Genomic DNA, 21,708 nt, shown 5'->3' on the forward strand with positions numbered 1-21,708 from the left:
AGTAATACATTACTTTTAAATTATATTAAGCGTTAAGGTTATTCATAATCAAGGATTTGTCTGCCTTGCGTGATAGGTGGGACACCACACTGAGCTTTAAAACCACTCTACAAGAAAAATGACACTGACACTACAATGGGTTCGTCCATCTTTATATACAGTCAGTGATAAGTGCATTGATGCTGACAGGTATAGCAGTACACACTGCACAACACGTACCCAGATCGTTTACTGATAATGGTCTAAAGGCTGAGACCGCTGTGAAACCCTTGACTAGATTCGGCGGTCAGATATTATTTTCAGTGAGCGCAAAACATGTGTTCAGCTTGAAACTGAAATCAGAGTGTAATCAGTTTGCAACAAGTAGAATAGGCTTTGGACTACACTTAACAATCTCTGGGAACTTGTTTGTACAACACCCAGGCTTTTCACAGTTATTGTTAAGTTTATCTTTTAATCTTTGTCATTCAATCATTCCGCTGCATTAACAAGTTTGAGCTCTGACAAATAAACCTCGAATTAATGATAAAGTCAACACAGAAATGATAAGGTGATCACGCCGTTTGGAAACACCTACAGGAAACAGTCTAAACAATAGTCTTTGAATTCAAATATAATGGTTAGAGTCAAAGAGACACAGATAAAACTCACAGGAACACTTCCCCCGATGACAGGACCACCAGAGCCACTTCATATTTATTTCACGTTGGGTGTAGGTAAAAATGTCAGAAATACAACTTCTCCATCCAACAACACTGTGAAACTCTTTTCCTTTAACTATTATTAAAAATATTTATGTGCGATGGCAACCTCCAACATTTTTATATGCGTCTGAAAGCATACAGGCAGCCCGGGCCCTTAGCTGTGGGCGGTAACGCTGCTGTTTGTGGAAAGAATCTTTTACTAATGTAAGAACTCTCCCACGGTGACGAGCCTTCCGCCCACAGCAAATATCACAAGGCCTTCCCTCCCCTCCCGCTCCGTCTTTCTGGAGGCATCACAGCGATCCTCCTCCTCCTCCTCCTCCACCGCCACTCGTGTTTTACAGAAGCATCAGAGAAGCTGCCCTCTGCTGAGCCATCTGCTTCCCCGCCACGCTCACAGTCGCTAACAGAAACAAAATCCTCGGCAGCACACTCGCGTCACCTCCAAGATCAGCAGACTCTGCTCTCCCAACCCTCACAGACCTCAGTGGAATCGTGTCCCTGGTCTTTTTATAGACTTTCCATCTGGACATTGACACAAATCCGGGATCCAGTAAAAAAAGCTGATGATTTTTAGCAGATTCCAGCTTCCCTCTGTCATTCATGGCCCTCGACAAGCTGTCCCACTAATGACGCAGATCTTTTAAACGTCTTTATTTACAGATTAAAAGACGAGGCCACCAATAAATCTAAGGCCAGTTCTATTTATTATCATTAAGTAGATGAAATGTCAAAACTAGTAAAAAAATCAGAGTCAGTGTTCAGAAGTTGCTGTAGTGTTGTCCAACAAACCCCTCAAAGTATGGGATTTGATGGCAGTATAGTGTCAATAACAATCTAAATTGTCGCTTCCCAGAACCCAGAGCCTGAAACCCGTAGATCAAGTATGAGCATACTGAGACAGTGGCAAGGAAAAACATTTAAGAGGAAGAAGCCTTGAGGGTAAATATTGGGGTCCTTGGGGTATATATTTGTGGAGCTCTGTGTTTACATCATACGTCAATCAACTGAATCAGTGACTCCCATTGGCTGTTGCCTCAATCAGAGGTTGAGATACCCTCCTACTTTGCGCTGCCGAAGGTTTTTTCTACTCCTCCCAAAACTCTATGAATTTCATTAACATGTCATGATGCTTTGTCTCCACATCGCTGTTAGTCTCTTCCTGTGTTTACTGCCCTTAAAAGTAATAAATATTATCACTGCACCTGCACATAATCAGCAGTTTATGTGTTTGTCTTGGAATGAACAAATGCCATTAACTTCTGAGAGCCTCTACTCTCCTCACAAACCTTTTAAAGGTTTTAAACATTAGTATTCTGCTCAGGCGCTGACCAGCCTTTATAACACACACAGATACAGGGAGATCATTGAAGGGGAAGGAAGCACAGTGACAAGACAATGGACAGTAGGACAGTGTCATGGCCTCTCTTTGTCGCTCTAGAAGGTTCAGTGGATTGAAAATGTGAGATGGGTGAAAAACAGGAAGGAGAAGCGACCATAACAGCAACAGTAACAATATCTCTCTCTGTAACACAACTTAAAGCCTTTAAATTATTAATAGATCACCAGCATCTGGGTGTTTTATCATGTCACGCATGTAGTGTTGTGTTAATGTTTGTGTGGTTTGCTCTTTATTTCTTTATCATTACCAGCCCGCCTTGTCCATATTCTTCTGCTTTGTCTTCTTCTCCTGCTTCACCTTTGTCTTCATCTTTGTCTTCCTCTGCTTTATCATATTTATTGACTTCTGTTTCAACTTTATCCTCATCTTCATCTTCTTTTGCCTTCTTCAGCATTGTCTTCTTAACCTTTGTCTTTGTTTTCCGTTTCATCTTTTGCTTTCTCTTCATCTTCATCTCCTTCCGCTTTGTCTGCTTCATATTTTTCTTCGTGTTGTTCTTCATCTTTGTTACCTGCTCCATCGTGTCCCCTGCTTCATCATCTTCTGCATCGTTTTTGTCTTCATCGTCTTCTTCTTCCTCTTTACCTTCCTCTGCTTCATCTTAGTCTTTGTCTTCTGCTTCACCTTCTTCTTTTTTTCCATATTATTATTGGTGTAATTCAGTAGTAATATAGCAAGACGGAGACGTCTCTCATATATCTGAGTTAAGGTTAAAGCTCCAGTATATAGACTTAAGTTTAGCATGGAGACAGGGGGCAGCAGCTTTTAAAATTCACATAACACAACCAGGAAGTTGCCAGATACGATCATTAGGAGCCTGTTTAAATTTATTTTTCCCTCTCTAGACAAGAGCCTGCAACACTGATGACCCCTCCCTTTAAGATCTGTATCAATCCTGGCTAGCCGTTACCTTTCCAGTCTAGCTTTGCATAGTCTAACTGATCCTCTTTACTTACTGCTCAAAAACAGTTCCTTTAAAGCCATCAGTTTCTGTTATATCAGGTTCCAGTTATTATCCGGTTATTATAAATATAACTCAGACTGTTTTACTAGCTCATTCATCCAGAAACACTTTTCATACATGGATCTAATGTTTGCAGTCAAAGTCCTTTTCACAGCTCCTAACAATTTCCTACAAAAGCATCTCCCAGTGTGTTGATTTTAAGGATATAATAAATGTTTCCCCGTCAGACAGAGAGTGAACACAGCTCTTGTTCTGACGGACAACAGTTGCTCCATGCCTCCAGCTGATGATTCAACATTTGTCTAATGGAAAGCTTTTAGCTGCTTTTGAATCTTCCCACCACTCAGACAGATCCACACAATAACAATCCAGCAGCTTTCATCTTGACTTTATGACCAAACCGTTTTTTCTCTTGACTGTCTTCTATCCTTTTTATTATTATTTCAGTGTACCCTCCCCCGGTCGGCCTCCAGACGCTGATGTTTTCATTCCTGCTCTCTCTGCCATACTTATCACCTTGTTCCCTTTTCCTTCACCTCCCCATCCTCCACTTCCACCTTCCTCCTTCACTGTCTCACCTCTAAGTGGTCGGCTAGCCACTGCATATGAAGTCTTGTGTTTATAACGAGTATTAGACAACTAAAAGCTTTGTTGATGACTCTGGCTCTGCGTGTGTAATGATTTATCCAGCTACTCGCCGTGTACACAGACCGAGGTGTTGGTTTAGTTCGGGGGAGGGGGGGGGTTTCGAGTAATGACGGCGCTGAAACGATGTGTCTCTGTGTGTCTTCCCTCCCGCTATGAGGCTAATCACTGGAGACGAGCAACACTCCTGACGTTTCATCAGTGCCGATAATCGCTACCCCTCACCATCTGTTGAGCAAAATAATTTATTCTGCCTTCAAACTTAACTCCTGACTTCTGCTGTTTATTCAGTGCTTTTTTAGGTGAATCTGCCGCCAGCACCTGTTGTCATAAAAGGGAAGGGTGTGCTGACTAACAGGCTTTTAACATCTGAAATAACTTCAAGGCTGTTTTTGATTATTTTCTACTAGGGATGTCCCGATCAAGCTGTTGTAGTTCCCATCTTTTAATATTCAGTATCGGCCGATCCAACTCCAAACCAGAAAACCTGTGTTCTCTACTCCAGTAATGTTCTGGTCTTCCAACGCTTCCATAAACTCCCTAACCCTCTTTGGAATATTTTCCTCCTTGACGCTGTCTCCAGGAAACTTTTCTCATCTTTTAAATGCAGCGTTCAGTGTTTGTTGTTGTGTCGCTTCAGCCTTTGCCTGAGTGTACTCAGCATAAGCTGTTAGTATTGAATAACGATCTCCTAACTGCCACCTCGCCAAACATCCACATTGCACAATTTACACATTTCCGTCTGACTGACTTCTTTTTCCAGAGAAAAGTAATTCCACACAGCATGTTTAGTCACGTAATTTTGGTTCTTCTTCTTCTTCTACTTAAAGTTTTGGCAGCTTTGATGCTAGCCAACGAAGTGGAAGAAGACGTTTTGAGGGTACAGGGACATGGTTTTGATTTACAGGAGACAGAAAATAAATAAGTACAAAGATTGAGCTTGGCTGAATCCTGATTTGATCAGATAATTTTACAAATACCTGGATCTGCTCCAATACTGGTCGACTTCTATTTTTTTATCCAGCTTCCCTGCTGGCTATTCCTTTGCAGATAAATGTGATATAAAACTAAAAAATGAAAGACGGCAACCTACGAGAATGTGTGCTAAATCTAAATTTTGTACTGTGTTTCCTCTAGGGAGTATAAAGGGAGCGACAATAGTGGATGCTCTGGACACCCTCTATATCATGGAAATGTTTGAAGAGTTTGACGCTGCCACTGAGTGGGTGGAGAAGAACCTCGACTTCAACGTGGTAAGGAAGTCCTGAATTAATGCACCAACAAACAATACAGATACAAAAGAAAGTCACCCATTGGCAGAAATGCCAAGTTTAGACATTCACCTACCTGCCTGTCACGTTTTATATGCTGCTGTTCTGTGAGTTTTAAATGATGCAAATATTGCAGCAGACATAATGTTTATACCAACCATAAGGTGAAAGTAAGGTCAAATTTGTTGTGTGCGCATGTGTATCAAACATAGATGTGATCTGCTTCCTGATGTGGCTTTGAATTAAAAAGCTTTCAGTCCACACAGAACCGCTGCACTCGACTCAGACCCAACACAAAGACAGTCCTTGTCAAGGACAGAGGCTTTTACACTCTGAGGGGCTGTAAAGTTTTACTGTACGCTTATGAAACAGAGAAAAATTTGTCATTATATAGGTCACACAATGCTGCTTTTCAGGCAGAACTTTAAAGCCACGTTAGCCTCTTTTATTGAGACTTTTAGTGGCTCTGATCCAGCTGTAGACGGAAAATACCACAGCTTTTATGCACAGGACTCAATGCATGAAATAGTCATTAACTTTATATAGACACATGACGAGATGAGCGCCGAGATGTCTGACTGAACTTTAACGCTTCTAGGTGAGATTCAGTGTGATACAGAAGACTTTTCATGGCTTCTCTGACCTTGATGTTAGATCAGATGAAGGAATAGGTTAGACCCTTTGGTGTCTGTGTGTGTGTGTTAGTGCACCAGCTGAGTATGGACACAATAAAAATATTACAGTTAGAATAAAAGATGTTTAAATGAATGATTTCCATTTGTGAGACTCCAAACTTGACTTTTTTTTTTTTAGATTTCTGCATAAAAATGACTCAAAACATCAGGAGAAGTCCTCAACTTAGACAAAGAGAACCGAATCAACAAACGAAACTGAAATATTAGCCTTGTGTATTTGTTTATTCAGGAAAACGAGCCAATATTACATATCATATTCTGACTTAAATACATGTGATTAATTTAAGAATATGTTTCTCAGGTTTAAATCCGGTAGACATAAAACCTTTGTGATCACTTATAGAAAGATTTAGAAATAATTGTACTTTTTAAGACTAATAATTGTAAAGACACATGAAAGTTAAATATCTGGAGAATTTCTTTTTTCTACATAAAATCCTACAAAGAGAATCTGGCCGTAGTAATGAGCACTGAGGCATTATAAGAACAGCAGGGTTGTGTTTTTTGCTCCTAATTTCAGATGACGAGCCTAATGTCGTGGGCAGATGTAGATATGTCTGAGAGTAAAACACACACACACACTTTGCCCTTTTCCTTTGATGTTCGCTTTTTATTGTGGAGCTATCCTCATTATCATATTCCAGTGAAGGGCTCCTCATTAAGGAGAAACAGAAAAGCAGTTTATTTGTCTTTTCTTTGTTTTTCTCGTCGTGTGACGCAAACGTGACCGTTTACAGACATGTATATCTGCCAAACACGATATAGATGTCAAGCACTGTCGCCAGTCAGGCTTTCAGATCAGCTTTAATCCTCATTACCGCACTGTATCCCAAACTGTTGAGCGTTTCGGCTTGTGCACTCGTGTAGAGTTGTCACATCTAAATATTCCCTGCCACCACTTCGTGCATAATACTGTCTGATTTCCAGTGTTTGCCAGAAGTCGTCCTGCCAATCAAACGGCATCGTATCAGCAGGAGGCCCTTTGTTTTCTGATCTACGCTGCTCATTTTTTTTTTTTGCCATAGCACAGTGTTGAGAAGTAGAGCTGCTTTCATTATGACGCCACACTGTGTGCTTTACATTAAGCGCTTTTTAAAGGGGAGGATCTGGGAGGGTGTTATTGTGAAACCACCTTCAGAAGGGTTGAAGACGTCGGCCTAGTTAGCTCAGGGAAATCCGAACTTGTTGAGGCTTTCTGAAGGGGTATCACTGAAAGTTTTATCTTTTAAATAATAATTCACTCTTAGCAGTTGGTGTTAAACTATTTTGGGAAAAAAAGGATTAACAATACAATGTCCAAACAGGTTTTGAGACAAAAGTGATGACACGAGCCAAGAGAATTTGTCAGTGGAGTCTGTGCCAAAAAGACATGAAGCAGCATGATAGAAACGTGGTGAGGCAGAGAACCACGTATACTTGATGCAACATGTCTGCATCAATACTGCTGTTACTAAGCAAAGTACAAAGGTTCTTAGTAGCGTCGAGTTGCCGCTACAATCAAACACTGTAAAAAGGCAGCAGTGGATAGTCACATACACACATTTTCATGTTTTTATGCTACTTATAACTGCTCTTATAACAGTTTGTGGATATGTCTGTGAGTATTTTCAGTACTTGAGGTCATAGTATTTCTAAAACAAAGGTAAAACAAAGACAAGTCCAAGTGGTGAAACATCTAGTTGGCTTTGTTTTAGCTTTGTTTGGAATAGTTATATGGGGGAATTGCAGGTTATTCAGCACTAAGTGGGACTGTAAACAGTAACAAACCCATGTGCCACATACATTTGCATGTGCTGATTGATTTAAACAGACCTAAAAAAGGGATAACCACAAAACAGAAACAGCTTCCTGCCAAGAAGTAAATTATGCAACCTTTATGGTAGAAAGACATGATGCAGAAGATTCACAAGATTTCTACTGAAAGTTAATGTAATTTATGCTTCTGTGGCACCTAACAGTGCCACAGAAGCATTGGATAAGTCACCAGGGATATTTACTTCTGCTTTTAGGCAAAACATAAAAATATGTCTAGTGTCTGGATGCAGCTAGCTCCTTTTTGCCGTCATCACTGTCTGTTTAAAAAGAAAATACAGTCAGTGACACCGTTGCTCCATCTGGGTTCACCGGACGATCCAAGCCCACTATCACCATGTGGTAGGAACCACCTGGATGATGTTTCATTGTGGTCAGTTTGAGATAACTTCAGCTTCAGCTAAAGTTATTTTTTTTTTTTTGCCTAACATTGCTTCAACATGGTCCTATTAGACGTTCTCTATCACAACTTAAATGCGCTTACAACTTGTAAGCTACAAGCAGCATGAGACCATCTACTCTGCTTATAACTTGGTCTTTTTGCCATCTTAACCACTGAAACCAGCGGTATATTGCCATTTTTTTTTTTTTCAGCTAATCCATCTACTAGCTGTTCACACAAAAACATTACAGGATACACTATGATCTGAAAAGTTCCAGGTGTAACATTATCTCATTGACTCATCTTCCTGCAGCCTTAAATTAGTTCTCTGCGAGTAAAAGGCAGTGCTTAGTCAGTTTCCTGTGTGGTCTGTAATGGCCTGAGTGTTGCAACATCAGGAGACTTGACTTCTTGCTTTGCCAGGTTTGTCAGGAAAGAGATAACGTGACACAGCTGCTGAGTCAGGGGGTCACTGTGCCACAGTTTAAAGCAGTGATTGCTGCTAAACGCCGTCACACAAGATACCGCAGCATTACTGCTGTGAAAGTTTACATTATTTAGAATTAGTGGAACGTTTTTTCATTTTAGTTTTCACTGCAGATAGACAGCAGGAGGAAATATTATTGTCCTCGTCCATTATAGCCGCCTCAGTGCTGAGAAAATCATTCAATTAATTAGAAGGAATTAGCTACACAATCTACCTACTCAATCAGTCGCTCTGACTTAGGGGAGGAAATGACAGGACACATTTTGTCTGGAAAATAATTTGTTTTTCTGCAGGACAGAGTCTATTGTCCTATCTCCAGTCCACAGCAGTGACTTACGAGAGCTGTCAGTCAGGCACAAAAACCTCATCTGACTCAGGAATCTATTCATAAAGAACTGATGTGAAAGAAATGAAGCTCCATTGTTCTGAGACAAATGGCTTAAGAAAATTACAATTTCTGTTATTTCTGTTATATTATTCTTCCCACTATTTCCATATACAAATAGAGGCATTCTATTTCTAGATACAGCACAGATATTTTTTACTGGCAGTGACATGCAAAGCCAGGTAAAAATATTAAAATGTTCCAACTACACGCAGATATCCGCTACACAAAACACCCTAAGCAAATCCATTCATGCAAAACTTTTGCAAGATAAGCCACTTCCAGAAAAGCTCCAATGACCCCTTTATTCATCTTGCTGTCTTAACACACTCATTTGACTACTCACTCATTTATAGCAGCACGCAGCGAGCCAGGATTTAAATGTATTCCACTCTTACATCAGTCCAAAAATATCTGTCTGTAAAACTGTACAAAGCTCACCTCAGTGTAATCCTCCCTGAGGCCCAATAGAAGCTCAGGAACGTTTTGCTGTAGAGTTTTATGCTTTGTAAACTTCCTGTTATTGGGAGGAGAAATGTGTATACGTGAGCAGTTATCTGTTTGTCATCTCACATTTCTTTTCTTTTGTCTCTGCAGAATGCAGAAGTGTCTGTGTTTGAGGTGAACATCAGGTTCGTTGGAGGTCTGCTGTCCGCCTACTACCTGTCTGGGAAAGAGGTAAGGAGTACGCTAAAGCTTCCTGTTCTCACGTCTGTCGGCTGATTAATTAAACCGATGGTACAGAGCTGTTGATCGATAGAGGAGACTGAGTAAATTAATGTGTGGTTTCATATGCTGGAAAGCTGCTGTGATATCCCCTTTAATCGCTGGTACAGATGAAGCAACCGTGCGGAAATGGGGTTGAGAGTAATTACACAAACACTTTTGACATTCCCATACAGTCCAGTTTCTTGTTTCAGCCCTCTACAAAGAAATGACATACCAGGTGACCATTTGTTAGCCTTCTGATTGGTCTGCTGACCACCAACCAGAGGGCTAATACCCTTTGTCAAGTCCCAACTTCCTATTACTGTTGCTAGGTAAGCCGGACAGTAGCCATGTAGGGATCCATAACCATACACACACACTGAAAACCTTGACTAATAGAGTCAACCTGTAACATGGAGGCCAGATAACGAAACATTAGCGACCATTGTAACGTTGGTAGACATCGGAAAAATTATTCCTTTTACTAGTTTTCTGTTTTTTGTAAGGTTTGTATGTTTGTTTCCTTGACTGTCAACTGTACATTTATCATGTTTCTGTGCTAATTAATACACAATTTCAAAGTTTTTCTATGGGAATGAACCACCGTATGCCTATTTTTTGTCTAACCTGGCAACAGTAAAATAAGGTCAGGGGTCAGGACTTGACAAAGGGAGCCCTCTGGTTGGTGGTCAACGTACCAATCAGAAGGTCAACAAAGGGTCAAGTTTTCTGCAAAACTTCCTAGTTTCTGCTTCGTTCTTCCTGAATGCCAGAGATGGTTTATTCACAGAACCCAGGTTACTTTGGCGATTCCCATACTCGCTCATGCCTGTTGCTTTGGATTCTTCCATCTTCAGCTCTGGCAAAGAGGCATTGGTGGTTAATGGAAAACACATTTCTACCTACCATGATAATCTCAACACAAAAAACAAATTTACAACTATTGTGTTTTTTTAAAATACAAATAAATTTGTCAGGTGCTGATAGCTAATCTGCCTTATGTGAATATTCAAGGGCTTGTACTTTCTTTTTTTTAACTGCATCCCATAGGTGAGGGTTAATCTGAGTCCTCTTGTTGAGTAAGGTGCTCTCTACTCTAGTTTGATTGATTTGCTTCCAGCCTTCCCTTGGTTAGAGGATGAAATATCGTACCTTGTACCTTGAGTTTTTTATCCTAAATGTCTTGAATGCTAACAATCTCCATTTCGTATCAGAATACATCATTTATTTATTTATTTTGGTAAAAGAGGAAGTGTCTGACTGTTGACAAATCATCGCCCCAGACTTGCTTTATTCCGAAAAATGAGTGAGGAGCGGGAGTCCACAGGGCTTCTCACTTTACTTGTAGCGCTGGTCCTGTTGTGCCTCTGTGCATTTATGTGCTTCTGTGTTTGCGTGAATGTGTTTTGTGAGAAAATGACATCAGCTGGGTGCTACTCTGTGATCTTGACCTACTCTGTCAGTGCAGGGACTGTGTGTTAAACTCACTTTTCCTCAATGCCGTATCTTTTTCCTCTTTTTAAATTACATGATTCTGTCTCCTAATAAATCACAAGGCCCCACAAAAGAATAAATAACTCACTAAAGCCCAAAAAGTGGTACCTGCCAAGTTTTTTAAAAAGCTGAATGACATTTCTGTTCTTTGACTTAACAAAGGCATTTTACTGCTATTGACACATGACACATAATCTACACGTTCATCCTAACAAACTGAATGATGTGAGGCCAAGTGCTTCTTTATTAGCAAGGAGGAAGGCGTCAGACAAGTTCAATTAGCATTTCAACGCTTCAACAGAGAATGCAGGAGAACATTTTTTTCTTATTTGTCGAGTGTCATAAAATTAGCAATAGCATCACCAACTCCTTAAAAAAACAAACCAAGCAAACCGGCATAGATGTAAGGTAAGATGAAGCCTTATTTACCAGGTTTTTAACAATATCCTACTTAAATATTAAACAACAGTATAGAATTTACTTTCCTCAGACTAATTACAAACTGACGGTATTTTAAGTGCATAACAGTATGGTTGCAACAAACAAACTGTGACTCACTGAATAATTTAAAGTATATAATGTTCACAATATCACAATATTCAATATAAAAATTCTCTCAAGCCCACTGCAATATTGCTTTAAATTGCTTGAATTATCAAATAAAAGGAAATCTATATTGCCTTATTCTTATGGGATTAATAGTGTTTGCTTTGAAAATTACTTAATGATTTATTGGGTTATCAAAGCAATTGTTGGTAGACTATACTGTTGATCCACTAATTGATTTATTGACTCCCCAAAGTAGAGAAGGATTATTGGCTGTGTTTGCTTCGCCAGCCATGCAATAAAGTCTGGTTAAGATTAATTGCACCAGTTGAACCTTTAAAAAAAAAAAGTGACCAAAAGCAGCAAACAGTAAAGATATTAAGAGTTTAAGAATTAAAAGCTAATTGTGGTTCAACTGTTGTCGGAGTTGTGAAACAGTGGCTGCTAACAGACCCCTCATCATTTCTCAGCTGTCATTCGTAGCTCCATTTATTTCCTGTGAGTCACAACACTCCTGTATTTCATCCGAGCCTTGAGAGGTCCCTCTCCTTCAGCTACAGGTCGGGGTCTTTTAAAGGATGGAGGAGGCAGATGGATAGCTAATGGGTGGCCTTGAAGGCTTTTGACGAACAAGACTGAGTGATGCAGGTGGCGTGGCACAGAAAGCTCCTGGGTGATGCTGCAGGAAGGAAACCTGCATCAGTGTTGGCCGGAGATGTGAAGGAATGAGTGGCGCTCACGCTGGTGGAATCCTGAAAAATATTAACTAAATTATAACCCCTCAATGAGCCAATAGGGAAACAGGCAGACCCATGACTCCTTCCTGATGAGGAGATATGCAGAAATAAACGTATTTGTTGAAATATTTGTACTAGTGACAGTTAAGGACATTCATACCTTACATGATTAACCCTCAAACCAAGACACTGAATATAAAGAGTAGTACTGTAGATTGGAATACCTTAAAAAAGTATTGAAAATGAATTGAAAATGGATTTGTGAGAGACAGGAGACCATGTCATTGTCAGACCTTCTCAACACGGGCAATAAAGAAAAAATAAAATCACCTCCAACGCTTTAAACCAATTAAAATATCAGAAAATGTATTCATGTCAGATGTTGAATTGCAGTTGAAGAACATGAAAACACCTGAGGCGTCAGTTCTGAAAGGAGTTGAAGTGTCTGTGACGTCGCCAAGCCCAGAGCATTTTTTTTTTTTAAACGGCTGAAAACATTTGAATGCCCAACAAGTTGAACTTTTATTCAAGTTTGTATGTTAGAAATTAAACTCTTGATTAAATGAGAAAAACGAAGGCGAAGACCGGTTCCGCTGAAGTTTCCAGCCCTGGCGATAGCTTAAGAGCATTGCAAACAGTTGAAGTGCACTATGCAGCATGTTGACTTTCAGCTTCATCAGCTTTGTGTTTACAATTATAGAAACACATTAACTGAAACATTCAACAACTTCCATGACGTACTTGTGCATAAAAGCTAAAGACATTTAATCTACTTTTGGGTTGAGTGATTTCTTGCTGATGATGGCTTGAAGTTCTGTCACCGCACCGCCGTCGATATCAGATGCTGCCTGACCTGTCTGAGCTGAAATACGTTTGGTTGTTGAATTTACAGGCTACAAGTGTGAGGAATATGATGGATGAGGAGTCAGAGAGTGGTGGAGTGGAGTGTTAGCTACACATAGAGGGAGCAGGTAGAGGAGGGGAGCGGCTGACTCTGTCGACTGTAGTCTGGCTCTGAGTCAAAAAGGCCGGCCTTTTGATGAAAATTTGATCAGTAAAAGTACAGCTGGTACGGGCTGGATGCACCCTACTGGCAAGCTTTTAACGTCCCTGTCTGCATATAGATCACAGCATGTAACCTCATCTGCTGAAGAAAGAGAGAAGAAGAGAAGGACTGCAGGGAGAAAGGGAACAATGTATGGAGAGATGAATGGGGGGAAAAAAAAGGAATCCAGTCATCCTGCTAATCAAAGCGAAGTGCTTCAAGTAGGGAAAGATAGAGAAGAGACGGTGAGAATGAAAGCCAGGAAGCTAGAGAGAGAGAGAAATGGAAGAAGGAAGCAGTGCATGAAGGAAGATATTGTCAGGAAAATGGGGGGAGGCGGGGGGCTGAAAGGAGTTCAGGAGGAGGTGATGATGGATGGATGAAATGAACTGAAAAGAAGAGGCAGTGACGGAAAAAGTTTGAAATAATAGAAAAAAGAAAACCAAGTGACAGGTGCCATGTCCTAGTTTCACATCGCCTACAGACACGATGAAAGCCTCGAGGTCTGATTGCAGTGTTTAAAATGTAAATTATAATGTCCATGAATCAACAAATCCTTTTTATAAAGATCTGATTTTTACATTTCCAAGAGGACACTTTCATCCCTTTTCAGACCGTTGTTCCAAAAGTGATTATAATGAACAAAAATGACGACGCCTGATTGTGATGAAAACTAATCCCAATCTCCTTTAGTTGTGTCTGACGGCGTATAATCTGGTGATGGCAGGGATGAATGTCCCAGCTGCCTGTCTCATCCCTTAGAACAACCCAGATTAAAGCAAAAACCCTTTCACTGGAAACTAAGCGGAGGCTTGACTCACAGGTATCGCATGGACCTCATTTAAAGTTGGATAAACAAAGAACAGTCTCAATTCCACTGTTCATCTGAAGGAAAAATGAAATGGAGACATTTGGAGCAGGTGATCTTATTTCTCAGAGCCGGACCATCTGTGAATCATTGTACATTCTTAATCAGTGACTGTATAATATTGCATTAATGTTAGCAGTGAGAGAACGACAGGCTACTCAGCATTTTCAATGGAAGCCAGTGATACTTGGCGTCAAGTTGATGTCCAGCTCTTCGCTACTTGTCTGATGAAACGTGACAGTTGAGCTGGCTTTAACTTTTTTTGTTGCTCCTCTGATGCAGTTATACATCAACCAATCATGCGTTTGCTTTACCCATTGTCTTGTTATATATACAGTCAGGGCTTGTTCTAAAACTCTCCACCAATAACGTTACCAAGCACTTAAGCGACACCCCACGGCAGCAATGTCGCTTGCAACACTGACCGAGTTGTAACTTATGTCGCCCATCACATGGGCGCACGCGAAAGCATGTATTTGGATTATTTTTAATATATTTTGACAAAGTCTAAGCCTCGTGAGTACAAAATTTGGTAATCAAATACTGTAACCAAATTTTTCATGTAAACTGGCCACGAGAAGATACCTCCATTGAAAGCCTATACAATGTCAGTACAAACGGAAAATTTTGCAAAACTGTTTTCTAACTTCATGCACGACAAATGTGAGCATTCCAAACACATAAAGGTATTTGCTTGTCGCCCATCTCTTTTTAGCTGCCCTCCAAAACAAACATTTAAGAGTGAAACAAGCAAAGACGTAAAAATATCGCTAGTTTATGGACGGAGCTAGCTCCGTCAATGCTGCCGCCACTCCATCTGGGTGTAGCCAATGCTCCAAGCCCGCTATCTGCATGGTGACTTTGGCGGTAGGAACCAAAGTCATGGACAGTGTTTCAATGTGGTAAATGTTTGGGAAAGTCATATGTCAGTTAACCGTACTATTGGAAGTCGTTAATCTTGGTTCCCGTCTGCTTCACATAGCCAAAGGTTTTTCTCACACATCATTCCTACGACACTGAATTTCATTAAAACTCCATGGTCTCTTTGCACCACATTGCTGCTAGTCTCTTCCCTCTTGATATCCACTTGATATGGGTTGGTCTTGTCTTACGAATTAAATAATAAAACAAATTTGAAACATATAGGTCAATCATGGCCATGCATAAAACGTACAGGAATCAGAAGCTTTGTTACTGCTGGTATGCTGCTCACCCAGAAGATATTTGTACCAACCACAAGATCAGTCATTGTCGATTTGTGATTTGTGACTTGTTGCCTTTCACTGCTGTATTCTTGTAATTTGTGTTGCAGTTTCTTTAGAGTAGCAATAGCTGTCCACTGCATCCCTGGAACCACTGCACAAATCTGTTTGAGTGATTCGAGTTGGCGCAGTTCGGTTGTTCCACGGATTCCTGTGGCATGGACAACAGAAATTAGCTGAACGATAGCTTCTTCTTGCCAGGCCTTGATTAATATCCTGAAAGGTTTTATTGTCAGTGATTGATCAGATGGCACAAGAAGCTTTGCAGTCTGGCTCTGCACAGCGCAGCAGGCCTTCGCCTGTTCCTTCTCCAAATTTATTGGTTCCCATTAGGATAACTTTTCCCAAGTATATTCACAAATCTCAGCAACGCTTCTGTCTGCAATCAGCCAAGAATTTGTCTTTCACTTTCATACTTCATAATCAAATCATTCAATAGCTGATTACTGATATTGTTTCAAATAGGCTGTGAGTGGACTGCAGTAGGGGTCCTTGAAGCTTTCTAAGCTAATTTGGATTCAGTTTCACCCATGATTCCAGGTTCATTACAGGACACTAGTGCTGCTGTCATGCAGACGATTAGTTCTCTAACAAATTGTTGTGAGAGCACAGTTTCCAGGTTACTGCTGCAGAATAAATTGGGGTTTCTTCAGTCATATTTCTACCTCAGTTACTGTGTTGGCATCGGTGTTTATTGTCTAATCCTTAATTGGGTCTAATTGCTTTTTGGTCAATTACTACTAATTCTCTGAGGTGATTTATTCAGGATAAACATCATCTTCTCTGACAGAAAAGTCATGTTCTGTTTTGCTGTCGACATTTCCTACAGTATTTTAATGTTTTTATTTCCAGCCAATAGCTGACAGTCTTGGTCAAGTCTAATATGGCATACAGTAAATATGTCATGACACAGAACAAGAGCGTGAGATCAGAGCAACCAAGAGACAGACAGTAACAGGTCTATAGACAAGCAAACAGTTCTTTTTACTGAGACTTGAAAATAGCACTGAGTCTACATGTGCACAGTTTCTTGATGCATTGCACTGCCATATGCCTGACACAGTAGTAATGTGAACAGATGCTTGCTTAAAAATTGGATTTGGGGGCTTTCATATCTCATTTTATATTGGTATTGGTACAGTTTTGTAACCAGGAGCACTCCCCAAAAATGAAAGCACCACTGATCTGAGTCAGACTCATCACCAGAGCAATTGAATATTTAATATTCCGACAAAACTGGACAAGTTATAAGCCATCGGCAATGTGAAGACGTTCATTCGGGGCTGTAGTGTTGAAGCAAGGTTCATAGCAAGGTGTTTATTGCCAGGTTAATAAATCATGAGCTTGAGCTTGGTATGGGCATTCAGTAGTCCAGGATTTTGGTAATTCTTGTGTGTCCACTTGTGCTTCTGTCTGGAGGGGTTAGGCTTAGTTATAGCCATCACAGCTCTGGTGTTACAGAATAAGTGATTGATGGGTGAGAATGACTAAACAAAAACCAAAGATGCCCTTGTACTGTCTGAGAGTACAGTAGATAACATCGTGTCTGACATGCTGAAATGTGCTCAGTCAGCTTCCTCATTTGCCCCCAATTAACATGCATCACACTGTAATTAGGCAGATAAAATATCTATAACTATAACACATTGACAAGTTCTCCAAACAAACCAAGTCTTAAAGTGGATGGAGAGCCATTGTTGAGGATTAAAAAAAAAAAAAAAAAGAGATGACTGACAGAATTAGCGTAGAGGCATGAAGACAGAGGAATGTGGTTCAGCTGTTAGCCAGTGGCTCAGTTAATGGAAAACACAGCTGAAAGAGATTAAGAAATCGTAGAGTGACTATAGATGGCTCCCTGGCTGGCATGAGAAATCGGTTTTACATAGAGGAGAGGAAGAAGAATGAATTAGTGAAGCAAGGATTGAGAAAAACAGGAAGCAGCAGGATAATAGCAATCTTGCTTGCTTTCTTTAACTAGTTATCGAGGAAGTGCAAGGGTAATTCTCACTTTTGACACATTTCCTTGCTCTACATCATTCTTGGAGAGTTGTATTTGGTTTGTACTTACATCAATTTTACATAGTAGTTTCTACACTCGTAAATATTCTTACTAGGATTCAGACATGAGAAATATTTAAATGCTGTGACTGAACATAGACAGTACACAAACCTTTACTGAACTGAAAGTGTATAGCTATTAGCAGGATCACATATATGACATCCACAAACAAAGAGGCGACCAAATCAGCCAACACTGATAGGCCACCTCTGGGGACTGTGACGTCCAATCAGAAACCCATCCCACTTCAGTGTACAGCCACATTACAAAGGGATATCTCGTCATTCTACTTCACATTTCATTCCGTCTCCGGTGTTTCATTTTTGTTGTGGGCAGACAAAGGCACTTCAAAAGACAGGGGTTAGGGTTTGCGTTCCCTTGGGACCTGCCATGCTAAAAATACGTGCAGGCATGACACAGTAGGTTGCTGTAGCTAGACTTAAAAGCATCAAACAAATGGTGAAACCTTGTATAATTGTCATAAATACTCTTGTGTAAATGTGTCCATGCAATCCTAGAAAAGCACTACCTTTATGTCTCTGTATTTGTCTGTCTGTAGATAGTAACTGAAGATTTGTTCACACTGAGCAGCTTTGATTCAGTTTATTGAAAAGCATTTTCTATGTACCTCTCCATGTTCAATGACTCCCTTGGGTGTTTGGTGGTTTACAGCTCTCTTGAATCAGTGAATGTGAATTTACCACATTTGTACAATGCTACATGGTCTGGACATTTCAGACACGGTAGCTAGATGAATCTACTGAAGAATCATCAGTTTTGTTTTTGAATCTTTATAAGAACATTGCCCTTAAAACCCTCAAGGCCACAGATACCACAAAGAGATGCATAAAACTGTCAGTGAGTAATTCTCAAGAACTACAGGATATGTGTCTGGGACTTTTACAAGCTTTCTGACCTACCTGCTTAACAAGAAAACGATTAATCTTGGAACTGCAGGAAACAGAATGAACAGCAGGAGACAAACAGCAACGCCTCTATGCAGGCTTTGCTGAACTGTCTGAAGGATGTACAGTCATGGATGGAGGCAAACTTCCTTAAACTAAATAAAAACAAAACTGAAATTATATTATTTGGAAACCTGGTTCTCTTAGATGGATTTGACGGTGCCATTGGCCCTCTTGCGTCCTACTGTCACTTCCTACTGTGACGAGATCACATTACACCAGTACTGGCATCCCTACACTGACTTTAAAATTTTACTACTAATTTTTAAGAGTCTTAATGGCTGGGCACCATCTTACCTTTCAGAATTACTTCGTCGCCACACTCCACCCAGAGCTCTGCGATCAACAGACCAGCTGCTCCTGGACTTCCCCAGATCCAGGCTCAGAAACAGGGTGATAGAGACTTTTCGGTGGTGGCCCCCAAACTCTGGAACAGCCTACCCTTTTATATCAAAGCTGCCCAGAGTTTGGAGCATTTTAAATCATTGTTGAAAACCCACATCTTCTCGCTGGCCTTCAGTCCAAGTTGAGCAGGATATGTTGGATTTTATTTTGCTAACACAGTTTTTTAATTGGCAGTTTTATTGCTTATTTTAAGTCGTATTTACTTGTTTTATATTTAACAGGGATTGTACTTTGGTTCAACTGAGGTTGGTTTTAAATGTGCTTTAGAAATAAACTTTGACTTGACTATGGTAGGATTTCAGTCAACCAGGATTTTCTTTGGTTCACTAAGCCCTAATCTAATGTACAGTACTACCTGATGGTTGAATTGATTTGGAAATCACCTCCACTTCCAGCTTCCCGGCGTTGAATCAGAGAGGGTTGCGTCCGAGTGTTTCTGGAACACTCTTTTTGATTGGTTGGATGTATACAGTGTATGGAACTATGCAGACTCTCGATCAATACCTGTTCTGATACACAGAGACACTCTCACAGCCAGGGACAAGTGCATTGACATAAAACCACCCATAGTGTAATCCCATCTCTGACCTCTCGCTGTGCAGGTCAGCACAACAACCCGCGCTATTGACCACCGACAGCCGAGACACACATACACGGGGTAAAGCGGTGTGTTGGGCGGAGCCGAGGGGACCGCTTCCATCTTCTGTCCTCAGGAAATCCATTTCACTCCGTGAGAAAATTGGCTTTGCTGGCGGCAGGGAAAGAGAAAAACAGTCACCCCCGCCCCTCTTTCCCCTTTTGGCCATGTCCTCTTTCCTCCTGCTCGGCTCAAGCAAAGCCCCTTACACATCCACACACATTCACGCACACATGGCCCAGTAAAGGTTATTTACCAACCGTAGAGAATGAATTTTCCTGGATATCTATCTTAATCTCTTTTTAGACCGGCCTAATCTGTGCCGAGGAAGCAGAGCCGGGGTACAGATGGAAGGGGGGAGGATTGAGGACAGACGAGAAAGGAGAAGGCTTTCGCTAATGTGAAACACATTGACACGTCCATTACACAAATCAAGTCTACTCATTGGTGATTTTGTTGATATTTACTATTTGGTCATTTAGTTCAGCAAATATTTGCTTTAACTTTTGTCAAATCTACAATAAAACTAATGGTTATTGCGAATTATTTTCAAGTTGTTCCATTAAAAACCCATCCATGTCGCAGAAAGTGAGACAAGCCCTTTAACCAGAACATTTTTTTTCACTGAATTAATCATGAAGAAGTTTCAGGTTTTTTGGTCGATTGTTCAAACTAACCACTGACACTTGGACTGATGGCTCAATCAATGGCGTACTATCACTGGGGAGCATGTTACCAACTGTAAGTTCACTAAGTCTGTTGTAAATGTAGTAGTATATCTAGTAGTCGAAAATGTCAAGAATGGGACTGTGGATATTGTAGAATTTCATGGTAGAACAACTCATAAAACTCTGTGATGTTGCATGTACACAGTAAAATTCATTAGTCTGTCCCCATGGCGCATGCTGGGAGGTTTCCCTACCCATCTGCCAGCTTGGGACACTATAATATACTTTCACAGACAGTTTTAGGCGAAGTCCCTAAAAAACCTTCATTGTTTTCAATGCTGGTCATTAACTAGCATATTCGTAACATTAGAATATTGTGTTATCTTGCGTTGCCTGTATTTGTAAAGCAACAGCCCACTATTTGCCCACACAATAACACATATTTGTCATCCGCTAGAAACTAATATTTCATACAAATGTTTGGTGAAACTCTGAAACTAAAATAAATAAATCACGATAATTGGATCGTTTTAGACAGGATTCTTTTCTTTGCCACCGTTGTCTTAGTGCTTACTCCAGGGGTTTCGGGCTCTGTGTTCTATAAAGCGTCTCCAGACAATTTGGATTGCTATTGACGCAATATACCGTATATAAATTAAATTAAATGACAAAACTGTACAGCATGAACAGCAACAAAAGAGCCTTATATTGAAGAACGTTTGGTATTTCAGCTTTAATTTACCTGCTTGATAGATTAGTTTATAATTTGTTATGGATTCGTTTTTGTTGATCCACCAGTGGATGAATTGAGCAGTTGTTTCAGCACTACCGCTCGTCAATTTCAGTCATTAACACTAATTCATCTCCCAAAATAGAGTTTTCTAGTGACCGGTCCAGCAAGTGTTTGATTCTACCTTTAGAGAATGAGGCCGGTGTGTTGGGATCAAAGGTAGTGTTAGAAGTTCACATTCCATTGTTCTTTGAATGCCAGAATCGTGAGCACTATTAGTACCTTGAAGTGATGGGTATCATAAGATATGATTAAAGCGTAGCCTACTGTATGTGTGTCTCATAATGGCTATAAACAAAGGCTTGTCTTTGTAGTGCCTCTAACAGTACAACACTCAAATTAGAGTAACTTCAAAGGGAAACGCCAGTCCAAAAAAAAAATAGAGCTCTGTAGTTATTCCCTGAGCCAGGGAAAAGTCAGTCTGCAGAGGGGCAGTATGAACGAGTCTGTGCTGTAACACAAATGAACATTCATGAATCATACACAACGTCTACTAGAGGCAGTTGGGTTTTTCTATAGATCCGCAGTTGTATGATGGATAATGGACACACCCAAACATGTCCCTTGCACACACACATACTGAAGAGTTAAAGTAAATCATGGCGTCTGGCTCATATCTTGTAATGAGGCCAAATTAAAATGGTAAGATTAGTACTTGATGATTAAGTACAGTGATACTCCAGTGTACATTAGCTCTGGATCACTCGTTGATTGATCTCTAAGGGCCAAGGCTGTGAGCAACAATACACAGATTTATGTCGTTACGAGAGATAGTAA

General features: G+C 40.4%; 1 protein-coding gene across 1 annotated transcript in view; it reads left to right on the forward strand.

Moving 5' to 3' along the window:
* Positions 1-21,708, forward strand: part of man1a1 (mannosidase, alpha, class 1A, member 1) — a 131,060-nt gene that overhangs the window by 52,192 nt on the left and 57,160 nt on the right. The window contains exons 3-4 of the mRNA XM_084560628.1: positions 4,853-4,968; positions 9,345-9,425. Coding sequence (XP_084416754.1) covers positions 4,853-4,968; positions 9,345-9,425 — 197 coding nt within the window. The remainder of the gene's footprint in view (positions 1-4,852; positions 4,969-9,344; positions 9,426-21,708) is intronic.

This window comes from Chelon labrosus, assembly GCF_963514085.1.
Source record: "Chelon labrosus genome assembly, chromosome: 14".
Taxonomy (NCBI): Eukaryota; Metazoa; Chordata; class Actinopteri; order Mugiliformes; family Mugilidae; genus Chelon; species Chelon labrosus.